This window comes from Oryctolagus cuniculus, chromosome 1 (assembly GCF_964237555.1).
Source record: "Oryctolagus cuniculus chromosome 1, mOryCun1.1, whole genome shotgun sequence".
In the NCBI taxonomy this organism is placed as follows: domain Eukaryota; kingdom Metazoa; phylum Chordata; class Mammalia; order Lagomorpha; family Leporidae; genus Oryctolagus; species Oryctolagus cuniculus.
This window is the reverse complement of record NC_091432.1, coordinates 182,206,315-182,223,943: the sequence shown is the minus strand read 5'-3', so window position 1 is coordinate 182,223,943 and position 17,629 is coordinate 182,206,315. Positions and strand designations below refer to the sequence as shown.

Sequence of the window (17,629 nt, the reverse complement as noted above, 5' to 3'; positions counted from 1 at the left end):
CAGAGATAAAAGAAGGAAATATAAGAAGTAAAGATGCAGTTTGACACCCTTCTGATTGCCAAAATATAAAAGGTCAGAAAGTAAGCAGTTTTCCACTAAGCTTAAAACCTATTGAGGGTAGACCAAAAGCTTGAATGCTTACTCTACAAATGCTTGTTTTGTATAAAATTCAAATGTAATTAACAGCATAATTTTGTCAGGGGGCTCATTAACATATCTTGTAGGAGTATATATTTATGAAAACATAGACCTTTACATGCTAAAATTACAGAGAATTCAATTTTATAAATAGATCAATTCCACAAACTACTTAAGGTAACATCCTTTAACTCTTCTAAACAAATGTTAATATACACCAGTAATTAAGGAGTAATAAAGACAAATTTTTTAACTTCACTTACCAGCTTTATATGCTATTGCATTTGAAGCAGGCACAGACTTCTTATAACACAGATACACACTGGAACCCCACTGTAAAATATAAATTAAGTTAACAAAAAAGAATAAGAAGAAATGGATTTTGTTGAATGCTGTCTAAAGATTCTCATTTACTAAGTGAGACTATTTAAAACATGTTTATCAGATTGTATATTATGCAATTTAGTAAAGTATGAATTTCTGAATACTAAAATACAAAAAGGGAATAAGAAAACAGTACTAAAAATTAAATTAATGTAAAAGCAGTTTCAAAAAGTTTAAAACTCTGTAACCACCTTAAGATAGCCTCTACTTCAAAGAGACAGAATAAACTGAAGTGGGCACTAGAGCCCAAATGAGGGAGGACTAGAGTTACTTGGCTGCCACAGGAACATCACTCCGAGAGACATCCTTCTCTTTACAATGGTTAGGGATGCACAAGTCATCTCTGCCTATCAAGCTAGTACAAGTGTATCTCAAAAAGAAATGGAGGGACCAACACTGTGGAGTAGCAGGATAAGCCACCACCTGCAATGTCAGCATCCCATATGAGCACTGGTTCTAGTCCAGGCTGTTCCACTTCTGGTCCAGCTCTCTGTTAATGTGCCTGGGAAGGCAGTAGAGGAGGCCTTAGTGCTTGGGCCCTGCACCCATATGGAAGACCTGGATTGAGTTCCAGACTCCTGGCTTCAGTTTGGTCCAGCCCTGGTCATTGTGGCCACCTGTGGACCGTACCAGTAGATGGAAGATCTCTCAGTGTACTAGTAGATGAAAGCTCTCTCTCTTCCCCCAACCTTTCACTCTGCCTTCCAAATAAATAAATCTTTTTTAAAAAAAAAGAAAAGTTTAATAAAAATGAGATTTTAAAACAGGCTTATTTTGGTGCAAAATTTTTTTATAAAACTTGAGGGCAATGTTGTGGCACAGAAGGCTGGACCAAGCTTGTGACGCCAGCATCCCGTGCAGGAGTGCTAGTATGAATCTCGGCTGCTCTGCTTCAAATCCAGATTCCTATTAGTGCACTTGGAAAAACAGTGGAGGATGGCCCAGGTACTTAGACCCCTGCCATTCATGTTGGAGACCAGAATAGAGCTCCTGGCTCCTGGCATCATCCTGTCCAAGATCTAGCTCATGTGGTAATTTGGGTAGTGAACCAGCAAAAAAGATCTCTGTTCCTCTGTCTCTCCATTACCCTGCTGTTCTGCCTTCCAAATAAATAAATAACTTTCTTTAAAAAAAAAAAAAAAAAAGATTATTTTTTAACCCATGAGGACTCTTCAAAACTTCATGGAGAATGTGTATTATGAAAAACTGCATGGATTTCAAAATTCTTTGCACCAAAACGAGCTTATCTTTAATACCACTCTCCACAAAAACTTTGAAATTCCTTTATATTAGCTTGACTTGAAGATAATTTCTTTTTTTTTTTTAAAGATTTGCTTAGTGGGCCAGCACTGTGGCATAGCAGGTAAAACCACCTCCTGCAGTGCTGGCATCCCATATGGGCAGTTGAGTCTTGGCTGCTCCACTTCCAATCCAGCTCTCTGGTATGGCCTGGGAAAGCTCTTGGCTTAAGTATGGCTCAGCCTGGCCACTCCAGCCATCTGGGGGGTAAATTAGCAGATGGTAAATCCATCTCTTTCTCTCTTTTCCCCTCCCTCTCTCTCTCTCCCCGCTTCTTTCTTTGTAACTTTCAAATAAATATATCTTCCTCTCAAATAAATAAATAAAATCTTTAAAAAAATAATTATTCTGGGGCTGGTGCTGTGGCATAGCAAGTTAATGCCCTGGCCTAAAGCACTGGCATCCCATGTGGGTGCCGGTTCCAGACCCAGCTGCTCCACTTCCAATCCAGCTCTCTGCTTGGATTGGGCTCCTGAGCCTGAATGGGAGACCTGGAAGAAGCTCCTGGCTCCTGGCTTTGGATTGGCACAACTCTGGCTGTTGCAGCCAATTGGGGAGTGAACCGTCAGATGGAAGACCTATCTCTCTCTCTCTCTCTCTCTCTCTCTGCTTCTCCTTCTCTCTCTGTGTAACTCTGACTTTCAAATAAATAAATCTTTAAAAAAATTATTATTCTGCAAAATTACAATACTAAAATAAATAAAAGGATTCCCCTATCCATTTCCCCCTACAACTTCCCTTAAAGATACCACTGGAACCCAAAAACTAACAAAAAGAACTTCCAAGTTAATATAACATAGGCAGAATAAACCCAAAAAATAAAAACTTTGTGTTTAAAGTATCCTATTTCTGGATGAAATTATTCTAAATCATCATATACGATTTAAAAAATTATGTCATAAAAATTACAAACAGCTAAAAATAAGAAAATATGAGTACATAATATACTCAATAGTACATAGCATCCAAAAAGTATCCCTTTTTGTTTTCATATCAAACACTGAAAATATAACTTCATTCTTACCATTCCACAATTTAAGTTTTTGTCTACTTTGCAGAAGGTATGAGGAGGGGTTTCTCCTTTACTCGTTACAATAACACAGATATCAGTTACGGCCAAGGAATTCTGGGGTCGAATTAAAGGAGCTCTTCGGTAAGTGATAAAGATTCTTTGCGAAGTAGCTGAACTGTTGTTGACATTGGCACAGCGACCATAGGGCGTGGCTTGGATCACTTCACATCCTGGAATAAGCCGTTCTTTCCCTTCATATAAAACTCTGCAGGATGGGGAGACAGATTGATTTCAGGTTGATGCTGTTTTTCTTCTTGAAACAAAAGGAGTAAGGGAGAGTTCTTTCTGATGGTTTTGCAAATTTTAATTGCAAACCAAAACTAAAACTACTACTTTGAGAACTATTTTTTCAAAAGCTAAATATAATTTAACAAGTGCAAACATAATTGAATAACTTGATTTTTATTTATCACAGAAAAAAAGAGAAGGGTAAATCCACAAACATCTTCAGCTCAACTCCCAGAAGCTGCTTCAAGTATTCACATGCTTTCACAAATTTCCTTCATAATTCTTGTCCTGAAATTCCGAATTTCTAACAACCTCTCAGATGCTTTTAGTTCATATATTCAAGGCTCTTAACTGCTCCTCCCACTTGCCACCCCCGGATTAAAGTCAAGCATCTAAAAACAAGTCTTTATTAGTCCCATTCATAGTAATTTCTCAACCCTTTTTTTTTTTAATTTGACAGGTAGTTATAGGCAGTGAGAGAGAGAGAGAGAGAGACAGAGAGACAGAGAGAAAGGTCTTCCTTCCACTGGTTCACTCCCCAAATGGCTGCCATGGCCGGTGATGCACTGATCCGAAGCCAGGAGCCAGGTGCTTCCTCCTCGTCTTCCATGCGAGTGCAGGGACCCAAGCACTGGCCATCCTCCACTGCCCTCCCAGGCCACAGCAGAGAGCTGGACAAGAAGAGGAGCAACCAGGACTAGAACCTGGCGCCCATATGGGATGCTGGCGCCACAGGTGGAGGATTAACCAAGTGAGCCAGGGCACCGGCCCTCTCAACCCTTTCTAACCTGGCTCCTGTGCTCAATGATCCTATCAAGTTGCAAAATCATCATCCTAATTATATCGACTTGAAGAATTACAGGAGCTAAACAAAATACACAAAACTACAGGAAAAATATGTTTCTGCTTTGGAAATTTGAAGAGCAACAAACACTACAACAATTTCACTAGAGTTCTATGACAACAGAGGAGGAGGTGATGAGCATAAGTAGTGGTCAAATTCAGCTCACTACCTCTTTTTTTTTTTTTTTTTTTTTTTTTTTTTGACAGGCAGAGTGGACAGTGAGAGACAGAGAGAAAGGTCTTCCTTTTGCCACTGGTTCACCCTCCAATGGCCACCGCGGCCTGTGCACCGCACTGATCCAAAGGCAGGAGCCAGGTGCTTCTCCTGGTCTCCCATGGAGTGCAGGGCCCAAGCACTTGGGCCATCCTCCACTGCACTCCTGGGCCATAGCAGAGAGCTGGACTGGAAGAGGGGCAACCGGGACAGAATCCGGCGCCCTAACCGGGACTAGAACCCGGTGTGCCGGCGCCGCTAGGTGGAGGATTAGCCTATTGAGCCGCGGCGCCAACCCCACTAGTTCTTAATAACTGAACAAGTATCAAGAAAACAATATTGGGTAAAGCCACACCCCACAGGGGTGCCAGTTCATATCCCAGCTGTTCCACTTCCAATCAAGCTCCCTGCTAATGCACCTGGCAAAGTAGCAGATGATGGTCCAAGTGTTTGAGCCCCTGCCACCCACATGGGAGTCCTGGATGAAGCTCATGGTTCCTGGCTTCAGCCTGGTCTAGTCCTGCCCAAAGAGGCCATTTGGGGAGTGAACCAATGGATGGAAAATCTCTACGTCTCTCCTTCTCTCTCTGTAACACTTTCAAGTAAATAAATAAATCTTTAAAAAATAAACATAATAGGGCCGGCGCCGCGGCTCACTAGGCTAATCCTCCGCCTAGCGGCGCCGGCACACCGGGTTCTAGTCCCGGTTGGGGCACCGGATTCTGTCCCGGTTGCCCCTCTTCCAGGCCAGCCCTCTGCTGTGGCCAGGGAGTGCAGTGGAGGATGGCCCAGGTGCTTGGGCCCTGCACCCCATGGGAGACCAGGAAAAGCACCTGGCTCCTGGCTCCTGCCATCGGATCAGCGCGGTGTGCCGGCCGCAGCGCGCCGGCCGCGGCGGCCATTGGAGGGTGAACCAACGGCAAAGGAAGACCTTTCTCTCTGTCTCTCTCTCTCACTGTCCACTCTGCCTGTCAAAAAAAAAATAAAATAAAATAAAAAAAAATAAACATAATAATAATGAAGGGCTAGGGACTGGCACTGTGGCATAGAGGGTAAAACCACTGCCTGCAGTGATGGAATCCCATATGGGCGCTGGTTCAAGACCCGCTGCTCTACTTCCGATCCAGCTCTCTGCTATGGCCTGGAAAAACAGAGAAAGATGGTCCAAGTCCTTGGGCCCCTGCACCCCTTGGGAGACCTGGAAAGAAGCTCCAGGCTCCTGGCTTCGGATTGGCTCAGCTCCGGCCCTTGTGGCCATCTGGGGAGTGAAACAGAGGATGGAAGATTTCCCTCTCTCTCTCTCTCTCTGCCTCTGTAACTCTGCATTTTAAATAAATAAATAATTATAAAGAAATTTTTGGGGGGGTGAACCAACAGAAAAGGAAGACCTTTCTCTCTGTCTCTAACTCTGCCTGTCAAAAAAAATAATAATAATAATAATGAGGGGCTAGCATTTGGCACACTGAATTAAAGCGCTGCTTGTGTCACTCGCATTCCATTTTGGAGTGCTGGTTCATGTCCCAGCTCCTGGACTTCCAATCCAGCTTCCTGCTGACGTGTCTGGAAAGGCAGAGGAAGATGGTCCAGGTACATGAATAAATCTCTCAGAAAACTAGAAATAGAAGAAAATTTCCTCAACATGACAAATATTATTTATAAAAAAAAATACCATAACCAACACCTTATTCAATGAGAAAAGACTAAAACTTTTCCCTCCAAAATCAGGAAGAAACAGGATACCTGCTTTTACTTCTGCTATTCAACACTATACTAGAAGTTCTAGCCAAAAAGAAGGAAGGGAGAGAGGGAGGGAGGGAAGAGAGAGGGAAGAAGAGGGGAAGGGAGGAGTGTGAGAAGGGACAGAGAGAAAAGAAGAAAGAAAGGGAAAGGAAGGGAAGAAGGAGGGTGGGAGGGAGGAAGGAAGGAAGGAATCCAAACTACAAAGGAATGAATGAATAAAACCATCTCTATTTGCAGATGATATTATCATATATTTATAAAATCCCACAAGAACCCACAAGTAAGCTATTGGAACTAATAATTATTAACTAAGTCAGCAATATGCAGGAATAACACATAAAAGTCAGCTGTGTTTCTATACATCAGCGGTGAACAACTGGAAAAGGAAATTAAGTCTGGGGTGAGTGTCTGCCTTGCAGGTTAAGGTGCCTGTGTCCCATATTGGAATGTTTGGATTTTATGCTTCTGACTCTAGCTTCCCACAAATTCAGTTCTGGGAGGCAGAAGTGATGACTCAAGTAACTGAGTTCCTGCCACCCACTTAAAAAGACCTGGTAGAGTCTCTGGCTTCAGGCTCCAGCTCCTCCCCAACCCTGCCATAGTAGGAATTTTGGGAGTCAATCAATAGATGGGAACTCTGTCTCTTAAATTTCTTTAAAAAGAGAATAATCATATTTTTAATAGCACTGCATTGCTTATATCTACTAAGCTAGTACCAAACTGACCAGGAGGTGAAAGAACTTGTACACTGAAAACAAAACACTGTTGAAAGAAATTAAAGAGTACCTAATAAATAGAAACACATACCATTTTCACTGGTTGGAAGACTTAATATTCTGAAGATAGTAATAGTCCCTAAATTAATCTGTAAGTTTAATTTTCATCAAAATTGCATGTTTTGCATAAACAAGTTATCCTAAAATATTTGCTGAGATGCTCTGAAATATCTATTTTTATATATACTAAAGATAATTATAATAAAAAATGACCCGTGTGTACTGTTTTTCAAAAGCACATAGTTCATTTATACAGAAGAGTCAATGTAGATATTTTCAGAACAAAGCTCCTGTAGGCTTTTTACAAAGAATGTTCTATGTTGACGGAATGTATGTTACAATTACACTCCTTTTAAGTTGTAAATACTCTCCTCTCAGTACTGAAGGTTACACAGCACAACTGTATTTTGTAAAACAGGAACGCTCCTTTGTTAAATGAGCTCAGGGCTTCACAAAAACTCATTATACAAGCCAATTAACTCCTTAAAAGTTGGGCTATTTTGTTATAACCTCTCATTCTTTTATGTTTAGTAAGCTTAACTGATAAGTACAACAGAAGTAGATTCACATTTCAGGGTCTAATGCCCTCATTTAAATAGTCCTTTGAAAGGAAATGACCTAACAATTCTAGTGAAATGCACAGATTTGGTAAGGTGGATAAAGATATATTACTATATTTGACCCTGAAGTAACAAATAATAAAACTATCAAAGATATCAAATTTCTATTCCCATATACCTTAAATAAGTTTTGTTCCCTTTACTATATCAAAAGAAAATAAGTCCCCATACCCAATATCTGTAAGGGGTGGTTTATCTCTCCCTCTCTTGTAACAGAGGAAAAGTTCTGGGCTTTTCAGACTTCCATAGTTCAAGTTTGCTTGGAGAGATGATGGAGTGGCTTCAACACAGGTGTAACCTTCAGGGACCGTTTCCCCAGCTGATTTGATAATAACTGCAATGTCTGTAATTGGAGCTTTAGGTCCAGTTGACTTAGTATCTAAACGATTTATTTCTTGATCCAAAAGAGTAGATGTATCAGTGAGACCTGCCACAACAAAGTAGTCTGTCACTCTTGGTCCTTTGTCTTCTATCATGGCTGCTACTGTATTTCCTGAAAGAAGGAAGGAAAAAAATATATAAATTAAATATTTTATCCTGACTTACTAACAAGAAACATCCTTGAGTTAACACACTAACTAGCTGGATTTATAATCAAATTGTCATTCAGTAGAAGAGAGGTGCTTTTATCAGTCTGCCAGCTTCCACCTCCTACAAAGTAGCTGACATTCCTTTGTAACACAACTATGACTAAGGCTCTACTAAGAAGAATCAAGAAGTCTTGGGTGGACTATGAGGCTTTCCACAGGGCACACTGCACTTAATGAATAACATTCAAGGGCCGGCGCTGTGGCATAGTGGGTAAAGCCACCATCTACAGTGCCAGAATCCCATACGGGCAATGGTTAGAGTCCCGGCTTGTTCCACTTCCGATCCAGCTCTCTGCTATGGCAGTAGAAGATGGTGGAAGTTCTTGGTCTCCTGTACCAGCATGGAAGACCTGGAAGAAGCTCCTGGCTCCTGGCTTTGGATCGACACAACTCCAGCGGTTGCAGCCATCTTGGTAGTAAACCAGCAGATGGAAGATCTCTTTCACGCACTCTCTCTCTCTGCTTCTCCTTCTCTCTCTGTGTAACTCTTTCAAATAAATATCACAATCTTTAAAAAAAAAATGAATAATGTTCAGATTACTTAAAAGATCATTCTTCTGGGTCTGGAGCTACGCCTTAGTAAGTTAAGCCTCTGCCTGAGGCACCAGCATCCCATATGGGCCCAAGGTTCATATCCCAGCTGCTCCTCTTCTGATCCAGCTCTCTTATGACCTGGGAAAGCAGTGAAGATGGGCTGTGGATGATAGCCCAAGCACTTGGGCCCCTGCACCCATGTGAAGACCCAGAGGAAGCTCCTGGCTCCTGGCCTCAGATCAGCCCAGCTCCAGCTGTTGCAGCCATTTGGGGAGTGAACCAGCAGGGAGAAGACTTCTCTGTCTCTCCTTTTGTCTGTAACTCTGCCTATCGAATAATTAAATAAATCTTTGGAAAAAAAAAAAAAGATCATTTTCCTTAAGTCACAGAAATCCTACAGCTAAACTTCACATAAGCAAACAGACTGTATCATGAATTCATCAAGATTTAACATAGAAAAATATAGGAAATAGCAATAAAAATAATTAATTCTAAGAACAATCCAGTTAGGACTTCTGCCTTGTTGCTCCTTATGAGCAATCGACTTTATGTAAGCAAGTTTTGAAATTATTAAATATTTCATATATAAACATTAGACAATAAGAAACTATAACCAAGGGTAGATGTTTTGCACAGTAAGTTAAATCGCCTCTTATGATGCCCACATCCCATATCAGAATGCCTGGGTTTGAATCCAGGCCCCACTGCTGATCCCAGCTTCTTACTAATGCATAACCTGAGAAGCAACAAGTGATAGCTAAAGTACTTCAGTTCACATAGAGACTCAGATTGAGATCTGGGCTCCTGGCTTCCAGCCCCAGCTGTTGTAGGTATTTGGGAGAGTGAATCAGAGGAAGGAATACCTCTCACTCTCTCCTTCTCTCTCAAATATAATTTTAAAAAACACTAGAATTTTTTAAAATTTCATTTTATTTGAAAAGTAGATTGAGAGAGAGAGAGAATGAATAATACAGAACCTTCCATCCATTGGTTTACTCTACAAATGCTGGCAACAGCTGAGGCTGGGCAAATCCAAAACCAGGAGCCAGGAATTCCATCTGGGTCTCCCATTGGGTGGCAGGGACACAAGTACTTAGGCCATCACCTGCTACCTCCCATGATGCATTAGTAGGAAGGAGGATCCAAAGTGGAGGGAATAACTACCAATGCAACATGGGATATGGGATGCAAGCTTCCCAAACATCCACCTGTCATGCTATAACACATTGCCCATTCCTAAAACTTTTTCAACAAAGACACTATAACAAAAAAAAAAAAAAAAAAAAAAAAAAACCACACACACACAAAGGAAAAATATACAGGAAATTTACATTAAGAAACTTAGATTCTACTAGTAGAAACTCAGAGAATGGCACAGCAACAGAGAAAAAAGAAAACAGAGATCTTCCATCCTCTCTCCAAATGCCCACAAAATCTGGGACTGGGCCAGACCAAAGCCAGGAGCCAGGAATTCAGTCTAGGTCTCCCACATGGGTGGCAGGAACCCAGGTACTTGAGTCATCATCTGCTGCCCTCAAGGACAAACATTATCAGGAAGCTGGATCAGAAGCAGAAAAGCTAAGACTCTTAAAACCAGGCACTCTGTAATAGGAAGCAAGTGTTCCAAAGCAGCAACTTAACACATTGTTCCACATGCCCACCCCAATAATAGTATTTGGATGGATTTTTAATTTTGAAATATTTTATTGACAAACACAATTGTACATACTCAAGATGCACAATGTGATGACTTGATATATGCATATATTATGTACTCATTAATCACAAATTAACACCTCCATCACTACCCACAGTTATCATTTGTGTGGTACTGTGAATGTGGGAGGGGTAAAGAACCTTCAACTTTGTTCATACCAAATTTCAAGTAAACAATACAGTATTATTAACTACAATCACCATGCTGTACATCAGTTAGTGCCATTACATTCCCAGAACTTACACATTTTTCTTGTTAACCAGAAGGTTATACATCTCCCCAATTCCACCATCCCCAGGCATCCCTCATACCCTCTGATTCTATGAGTCTGATGTTTTAGAGTCCACAAATATGTGAGATCATATAGTAATTATCTATGTCTGGCTAGTTTACTTAGTATAATGACCTTCAGGTTCATCCATGTTGTCACAAATGACAGGTTTTCCATTTATTTATTTATAGTATATTTATATGCATGCATTAGTATACCATATTTTCCTTATTCATCTGTCAGTGGACAACTGGCTGTTGTTGCTGTTTGAGGAGTGAACCAGCAGATGGAAGACCTCTTTTTTTCTCCTCCTCTCTAACTCTTTCAAATAAATAAATATTTAAAAAAATAAATTTGTAAAAACCAACTTATAGTTTAATCATTAAATTTCATTTTCCAGCCGTAGCTAAGACAATCTTTCAGAATCAAGTTTATGTCACCTTACTGGTTATAAGGGCATTCATTCTAATAAATAATTAACCTAAACAAAATACTATTAACTTCACTTTAGAAGACTAAATGAAATTTACACTATTTTCTCACGTTATAAAAAAAAGATTTTTTTAAAATAAAGATTAAAAAATATCTGTGTGTTCCTTGGTGTACTGAACCATGAAAAATGAATGATATGCTTGTTTAAATTCACAAAGTACAGTTTTATCAGCAGTCTTTGCTACATTAAGCAATGTATTTTAAATAAGTGCTTTGTGATTCCCTTCAGAAAACATTATCACAGTCAGTTTTGCTAGCTGAGTCATGGCACTAAAAAACTGAAGTCATTTCAGATGATATCAGTCCCTCCTCACAAAACGTTCTGTAATTCTCTTGTAACTATACTTGCCACTGAAAGTTTCATAAAGAAAAGGGACTGTAAAGAAGGGTTGCAGGAGCTGGCACCATGGCACAGCAGGTAAAGGCACTGCCTGGGGTGCCAGCATCCCATACGGGCACTGGTTCAAGTCCTGGCTGCTCCATTTCCCATCCAGCTCCCTGCTATTGCACTTAGGAAAGCTGCGGAGGATGACCCAAGAGTTTAGGCCCCTGCACCCATGTGGAAGATCTGGAGGAAGCTCCTGGCTCCTGCCTTTGAATTGGCCCAAATCCAGCTGTGGCAGCCATTTAGGGAGTGAACCAGTGGTTGGAAGATCTCTCTCTCTCTCTGCCTCTCCTTTTCTGTAACTTTTTCAAATTAATAAATCTTTAAAAAAGGGGGTGGGGGTTGCAAACATAAATGCCTAAAGAGGGTCAGGTAGGAAATGAGAGTTATGGGAATCAGAGAATACAGGCAGCCACTGCTAGTAACATCTATCCCACATGTCAAATTACTTGGAAAAACCAGAACTTTTTGCTTTTTTTTAAAAGAAGCCAGAAGACCCAGCAACCATCAGGAAGGAAATGCCATCTTAATAAGGTAAGTAGAGACAGTTGCAGCCAGCGCACAACTGAGGGATTGTATCAGAGGGATAATTCCTTGGCCCCCACTGACTTTGAGTCTAGCCTGGAGAGTTGGCAGGGGACAGGGTGCCCACTTAGGCCCAGGAAGTGCTCCCCTCCCCTCACTCTATTAAGGCACCCTGACTCGACTTGACAAGGCAGAACACCGACCAATATCTATCTGTAAAGCAGCTGACGCTGGGGTCTAAACCACTCTTTCCATGCTGGGGAGTCCTGTGGGGCTGAGTGGATCCTCGGCTCCTTGTGACTGTGAGAGACCTGCACCCTGTGACTGTGGGAATTCTGTGAGTATGTGATACAGTGTATGACAGTGTGGCTGGGTCTTAGGCAATCACTGCCTAAAAATAAAGAAACGAACAAGGAGGACAATATGACTCCCCTAAAGGAACACAGAAATAAACAGATTGATGAAATGCCTGAAAAGGAACTCAAAAGAAGCAAATATCCAAGTTAAAGAAATCCATACACAACATGGCTGAAAAATTCTGCTGGGAGATGGAGCTACTGAAGAGAACTCAAATAAAATATTAGAAATGAAGAAATCATTAAGTCAAATTAAAAACACAGTGGAAAGCCTTTAATAACAAACTTGGTGAGGCAGTAGAAAGAATATCCAGCTAGAAGAGAAATCTTTGAAAATATTTCAGAAAAAAACAAGAAGGAGAAATTAGAAAAACTTAAAATGGTGTTTAAGATTTATGGGATACCATCAAATGATCAATATACATATTTTAGGAGTCCCTGAAAATGTGGAAAGAGAGAATGGATGAGAAGACTTTTCAGTGAAGTTAACAGCAGAAAACTTGCCAAATCTGGAGAAAGAAAGGGACATTCAAGTACAGGAAGCACACAGAACTCCTAGTTGACATGACCAGAAAGGATCTTCACCTCCACACATTGTAGTCAAACTTTCAACAGTAAAGATAAAGAAAAGATTCTAAAATGTGCACAAGAGAAACACCAGAGGGGCCAGCATCGTGGTGTAGTGAGTAAAGCTGCCACCTGCATCCCATATTGGCGCTGGTTCGAGTCCTGGCTGCTTCACTTCAGATTCAGCTCTCTAAGGCCTGGGAAGGCACTAGAAGATAACCCAAGTCCTTGGGTCCCTGCATCCAGGTGGAAGACCAGGAAGAAGCTCCTGGCTCCTGGCTTTGGATCAGCACAGCTCTGGCCATTGCAGCCATCTGTGGAGTGAACCAGTGGATGGAAGACGCCCCTCCCCAACTCTATCTCTCCCTGCCTCTCTGTAACTCTGCCTTGCAAATAAATAAATAAATCTTGTTTGTTTGTTTGTTTGTTTATTTTTTGACAGGCAGAGTGGACAGTGAGAGAGAGAGACAGAGAGAAAGGTCTTCCTTTGCCGTTGGTTCACCCTCCAATGGCCACCACGGCCGGCGCACTGCGGCCGGTGCACCGCGCTGATCCGATGGCAGGAGCCAGGAGCCAGGTGCTTTTCCTGGTCTCCCATGGGGTGCAGGGCCCAAGCACCTGGGCCATCCTCCACTGCACTCCCTGGCCACAGCAGAGAGCTGGCCTGGAAGAGGGGCAACCGGGACAGAATTCGACGCCCCAACCGGGACTAGAACCTGGTGTGCTGGCGCTGCAGGCGGAAGATTAGCCTAGTGAGCCGCGGCGCCGGCTAAATCTTTAAAGATAAAAAAAAAAAAGAGAGAGAGAGAGAGAAACATCAGATTACTTTCAAAGGATCTCCAATTAGACTGATATCTGATTTCAACAGAAACCCTACAGGCTAGGAGAGAATGAAGAGACATACAGCAACTCCTAAAAGAAAAAAACTGTCAACTCAGAATGCTATACCCAGCAATTCTCTCATTTATAAATGAAGATTAACTAAAGACCTACCAAAACAAACAAATTGAAAGAATTTGCCACCACCTATATAGCCTTACAAATAATACGTCTACACAAGGAAACAGAAAAACAGTCATCATCAGGAAAGAATGTGAAGGCAGAAAATCTAGAAAAAGCAGAAAGGAAATCAAAAACAAAAAACAGGAACATTTATGGGAAAATGGCAGGAAAAAGTCCTTATATATCAACAATAACCTTTACTGTAAATGGCCTAAATTGTTTAATTAAAAGATACAGACTGGCTGATTGGATAAAAAAATATGACCCACCTATTTGCTGTCTAAAAGAAAAACACCTCACCAACAAAGATACATACAGATTGAAAGTGAAAGGATAGAAAAAGATACTGTATGCTGATGGAAAGAAAAAATGAGCAGGAGTAGCCACTCTAATATCAGACAAAAATGGACTTTAACACAAAAACAGTTAAAGAGACAAAGAAGGGCATTACATATTGATTAAGGGATCAACTCAACAGTAAGACATGACTATAGTAAACATATATGCACCTGGCTATTTAAAACAATTGTTAGTGGATCTAAATAACAAACACATAGCCAGCCTTTTTTTTTTTTTTTAACTTATTTGACAGGTAGAGTTATAGACAGTGAGAGAGAAAGACAGAGAGAAAAGTCTTCCTTCCGTTGGCTCACTCCCCAAATGGTCACTACAGCTGGCGCTGCGCCGATCTGAAGCCAGGAGCCAGGTGCTTCTTCCTAGTCTCCCATGCAGGTGCAGAGGCCCAAGCACTTGGGCCATCCTCCACTGCCCTCCCAGGCCACAGCAGAGAGCTGGACTGGAAGAGGAGCAATCGGGACTAGAACTCAACGGCCATATGGGATGCCAGCGCCACAGGCGGAGGATTAACCAAGTGAACCACGGTGCCTGCCCCCAGTATCATACTGAATAGGGAAAAGCTGGAAGCATTTCCACTAAGATCCAAAACCAGACAGGGATGCCCACTTTCCCTGTTGCTATTCAATATAATCCTGGAAGTTTAAGCCAGAGTCATTAGGCAAGAAAAAGGAATCAAAGTGATACAAATTGGAAAAGGGGAAGTCAAATTATCCCTGTTTTGCAGATGACATGATCCTACATAGAGAGGAACCAAAAGACTCCACTAACAGACTATTGAAACTCATAACAAAGTTTAGTAAAGTTGCAGGATATAAAATCAACACACAAGAATCAATTGCCTTTATATACACAAACAACTCCATGACTGAAAAAGAACTTGTAAAATCAATATTATTCAATATATACAAAAAATAAAATACCTTGGAATAAATTTAGCCAAGGATGTGAAAGATCCCTACAAAGAAAATTACAAAACATTTACGAAAGAAATAGAGGACACAAAAAAATGGAAAATTTTTCCATGTTAATAAATTAGAATATCAATATCATCAAAATGTCTATATTACTCAAAAAATTTACAGATTTAATGCAATAACAATAAAACAGACAACCCAGTTAAGAAACGGGCAGGGACTGGTGCTGTGGTGCAGTGGGTTAAAGCCATAGTCTGCAGTGCCGGCATTCAATATGGGCACTGGTTTGAGTCCTGGCTGCTCCACTTCTGATCCAGCTCCCTGCTAATGTGCCTGGGAAAGCAGAAGATGGCCCAAGTCCTTGGGCCCCTGTACCCAAGTGGGAGATCTCAAAGAAGCTCCTGGCTCCTGGCTTCAGATCAGCTCAGCTCTGTTAAGGTATCTGGGGAGTGAACCAGCAGATGGAAGACCTCTCTGTCTCTATCTCTCTCTGTAGCTCTGTCTTTCAAATAAATAAATAAAAAAGAAGAAATGGGCAAAGGACTTAAACAGGAACTTTTCCAAAAGAGGAAATCCAAACAGCCAACAGAGACATGAAAAAATGCTCAGGATCACTAGCCATGAGAGAAATGCAAATCAAAACCACAATGAGATTTCACCGCATCCCTATTAAAATGGCTTTCATACAGAAATCAACAAACAACTAATGCTGGTGTGGAGCAGTGAGTTAAAGCCCTGGCCTGAAACCCCGGCATCCTATATGGGCGCCAGTTCAGGTCTCAGCTGCTCCACTTCTGATCCGGCTCTCTGCTATGGCCTGGGAAAGCAGTAGAGGATGGCCCAAGTGGGAGACCCGGAGGAAGCTCCTGGCTCCTGCCTTCGGATTGGCGCAGCTCTGGCCATTGCGGCCATTTGAGGATAGAAGTGGATAGAAGACCTCTCTCTCTGTCTCTACCTCTCTCTATAACTGTCTTTCAAATAAATAAAATAAATCTTTAAAAAAACAAAAAACAAATACTGGTGAGGATATGGGGAAAAGGGTACTCTAATCCATTGTTGGTGGGAATGTAAACTGGTACAACCACCACAGAAGATAGTATGGAGTCACCTCAGAAATCTGAATATAGACCTACCACATGATCTAGCCATCCCACTCCTGGGAATTTACCCAATGGAAATGAAATAACGATTATAAAAGAGTTATCTGTACCCCCATGTTTATTGCAGCTCAATTTATAATAGCTAAGATTTGGAATCAACCCAAATGGCCATCAACTGAAGACTGGGAAAAGAAATTAAGGGATATGTACACCATGTAATACTACACAACAGTCAACAACAACAACAAAAAAAAAAAAAAAAAAGGAAAGAAAGAAAGAAAGAAATCCTGTCATTTGCAACAAAATGTAAGAAACTGGAAAACAACATACTTAGTGAAATAAGCCAGTCCCAAAAGGAAAAATATCATACATTCTCCCTGATCTGTGATAATTAATAGAACACATTAAAGGTAATCTACAGAAGTGAATTAACACTTTGGGATGTGATGACTTTGAACTGCCCTGTCTCGAATGTTGAAGAACATTTTTTTTCATACAATTTGTTGAACTCTTTACTTAGTACAGAGTTAATCTTCTGTGTATAAAGCTAATTGTAAATAATCTTAGTAAAATAAGTAAATGGGAATAGGAGACAGAAGAGGAGGAGGGGTGGTACTGTGGGTGGGAGGCTATGTACGGCACAAAGAATGACTATATTCCTAAAGTTGTATTTATAAAATGCATGAAGTTTGTATTCCTTAAATAAAAGGTTTCTAGAAAAAAAAAAGAAAAAGAAAAGAAACAGAGGCCGGCGCTGTGGCTCAATAGGCTAATCCTCCGCCTTGCGGCGCCGGCACACAGGGTTCTAGTCCCGGTCGGGGCGCCGGATTCTGTCCCGGTTGCCCCTCTTCCAGGCCAGCTCTCTGCTGTGGCCCGGGAAGGCAGTGGAGGATGGCCCAGGTCCTTGGGCCCTGCACCCCATGGGAGACCAGGGTAAGTACCTGGCTCCTGTCATTGGATCAGCGCGGTGCGCCAGCCGCGGCGGCCATTGGAGGGTGAACCAACGGCAAAGGAAGACCTTTCTCTCAGTCTCTCTCTCTCACTGTCCACTCTGCCTGTCAAAAAAAAAAAAAAAAAGAAAGAAAAAAAAAAGAAAAACAGAGCAGCTGGGACTTTAAACATCTCTGATAGAGGCTGCCTGCATACCCAGTGGTGGGTTAACCCACTGCACCACAATACTAGCCCCTAGTATTTTCTTCCTACCTCCCTATGTATAATTTTGGGGTGGCTCCTAGGAGGGATCACATTTCACTTTAGAGTCTATGAAAATAGAATAGGAATTAATGAAAAAAAAAATCTATGCATCTTCATGTCCATTCAGAATATAGGAATAACAAGCAAAAGAAAGAGGCCAGACAGCTGAAAACAGAAACACACTCACCAGGGAAAGTGTTACATTGTTTCAGATACTTCAAACCCTCCATCTGGTCTGTTTTCTCTTGGTCTGCATTGAATTTTATCACTTTCACTTAAGTATCAAGAAGAGCAATTTGAATTTGAACTTT

The 17,629-nt window shown here is 41.3% G+C and overlaps 1 protein-coding gene across 6 annotated transcripts in view; it reads right to left on the bottom strand.

Annotated features, from left to right (window-relative positions):
• DENND4C (DENN domain containing 4C) overlaps positions 1-17,629 on the bottom strand; it is a 129,106-nt gene that overhangs the window by 90,837 nt on the left and 20,640 nt on the right. For 4 of the 6 annotated variants that reach the window (XR_011380242.1, XM_051857424.2, XM_002708081.5 and 1 more), the window contains exons 2-4: positions 7,486-7,807; positions 2,846-3,098; positions 402-471 (exon numbers count right to left, since the gene is read on the bottom strand). Coding sequence is in view for 3 of the 6 variants with exons in the window: in XM_051857424.2 (XP_051713384.2) it covers positions 402-471; positions 2,846-3,098; positions 7,486-7,790 (628 nt within the window). In the remaining 3 variants the exon portion in view is untranslated. The remainder of the gene's footprint in view (positions 1-401; positions 472-2,845; positions 3,099-7,485; positions 7,808-17,629) is intronic. The other 2 variants (XM_070052789.1, XM_070052793.1) reach the window with 1 other exon arrangement.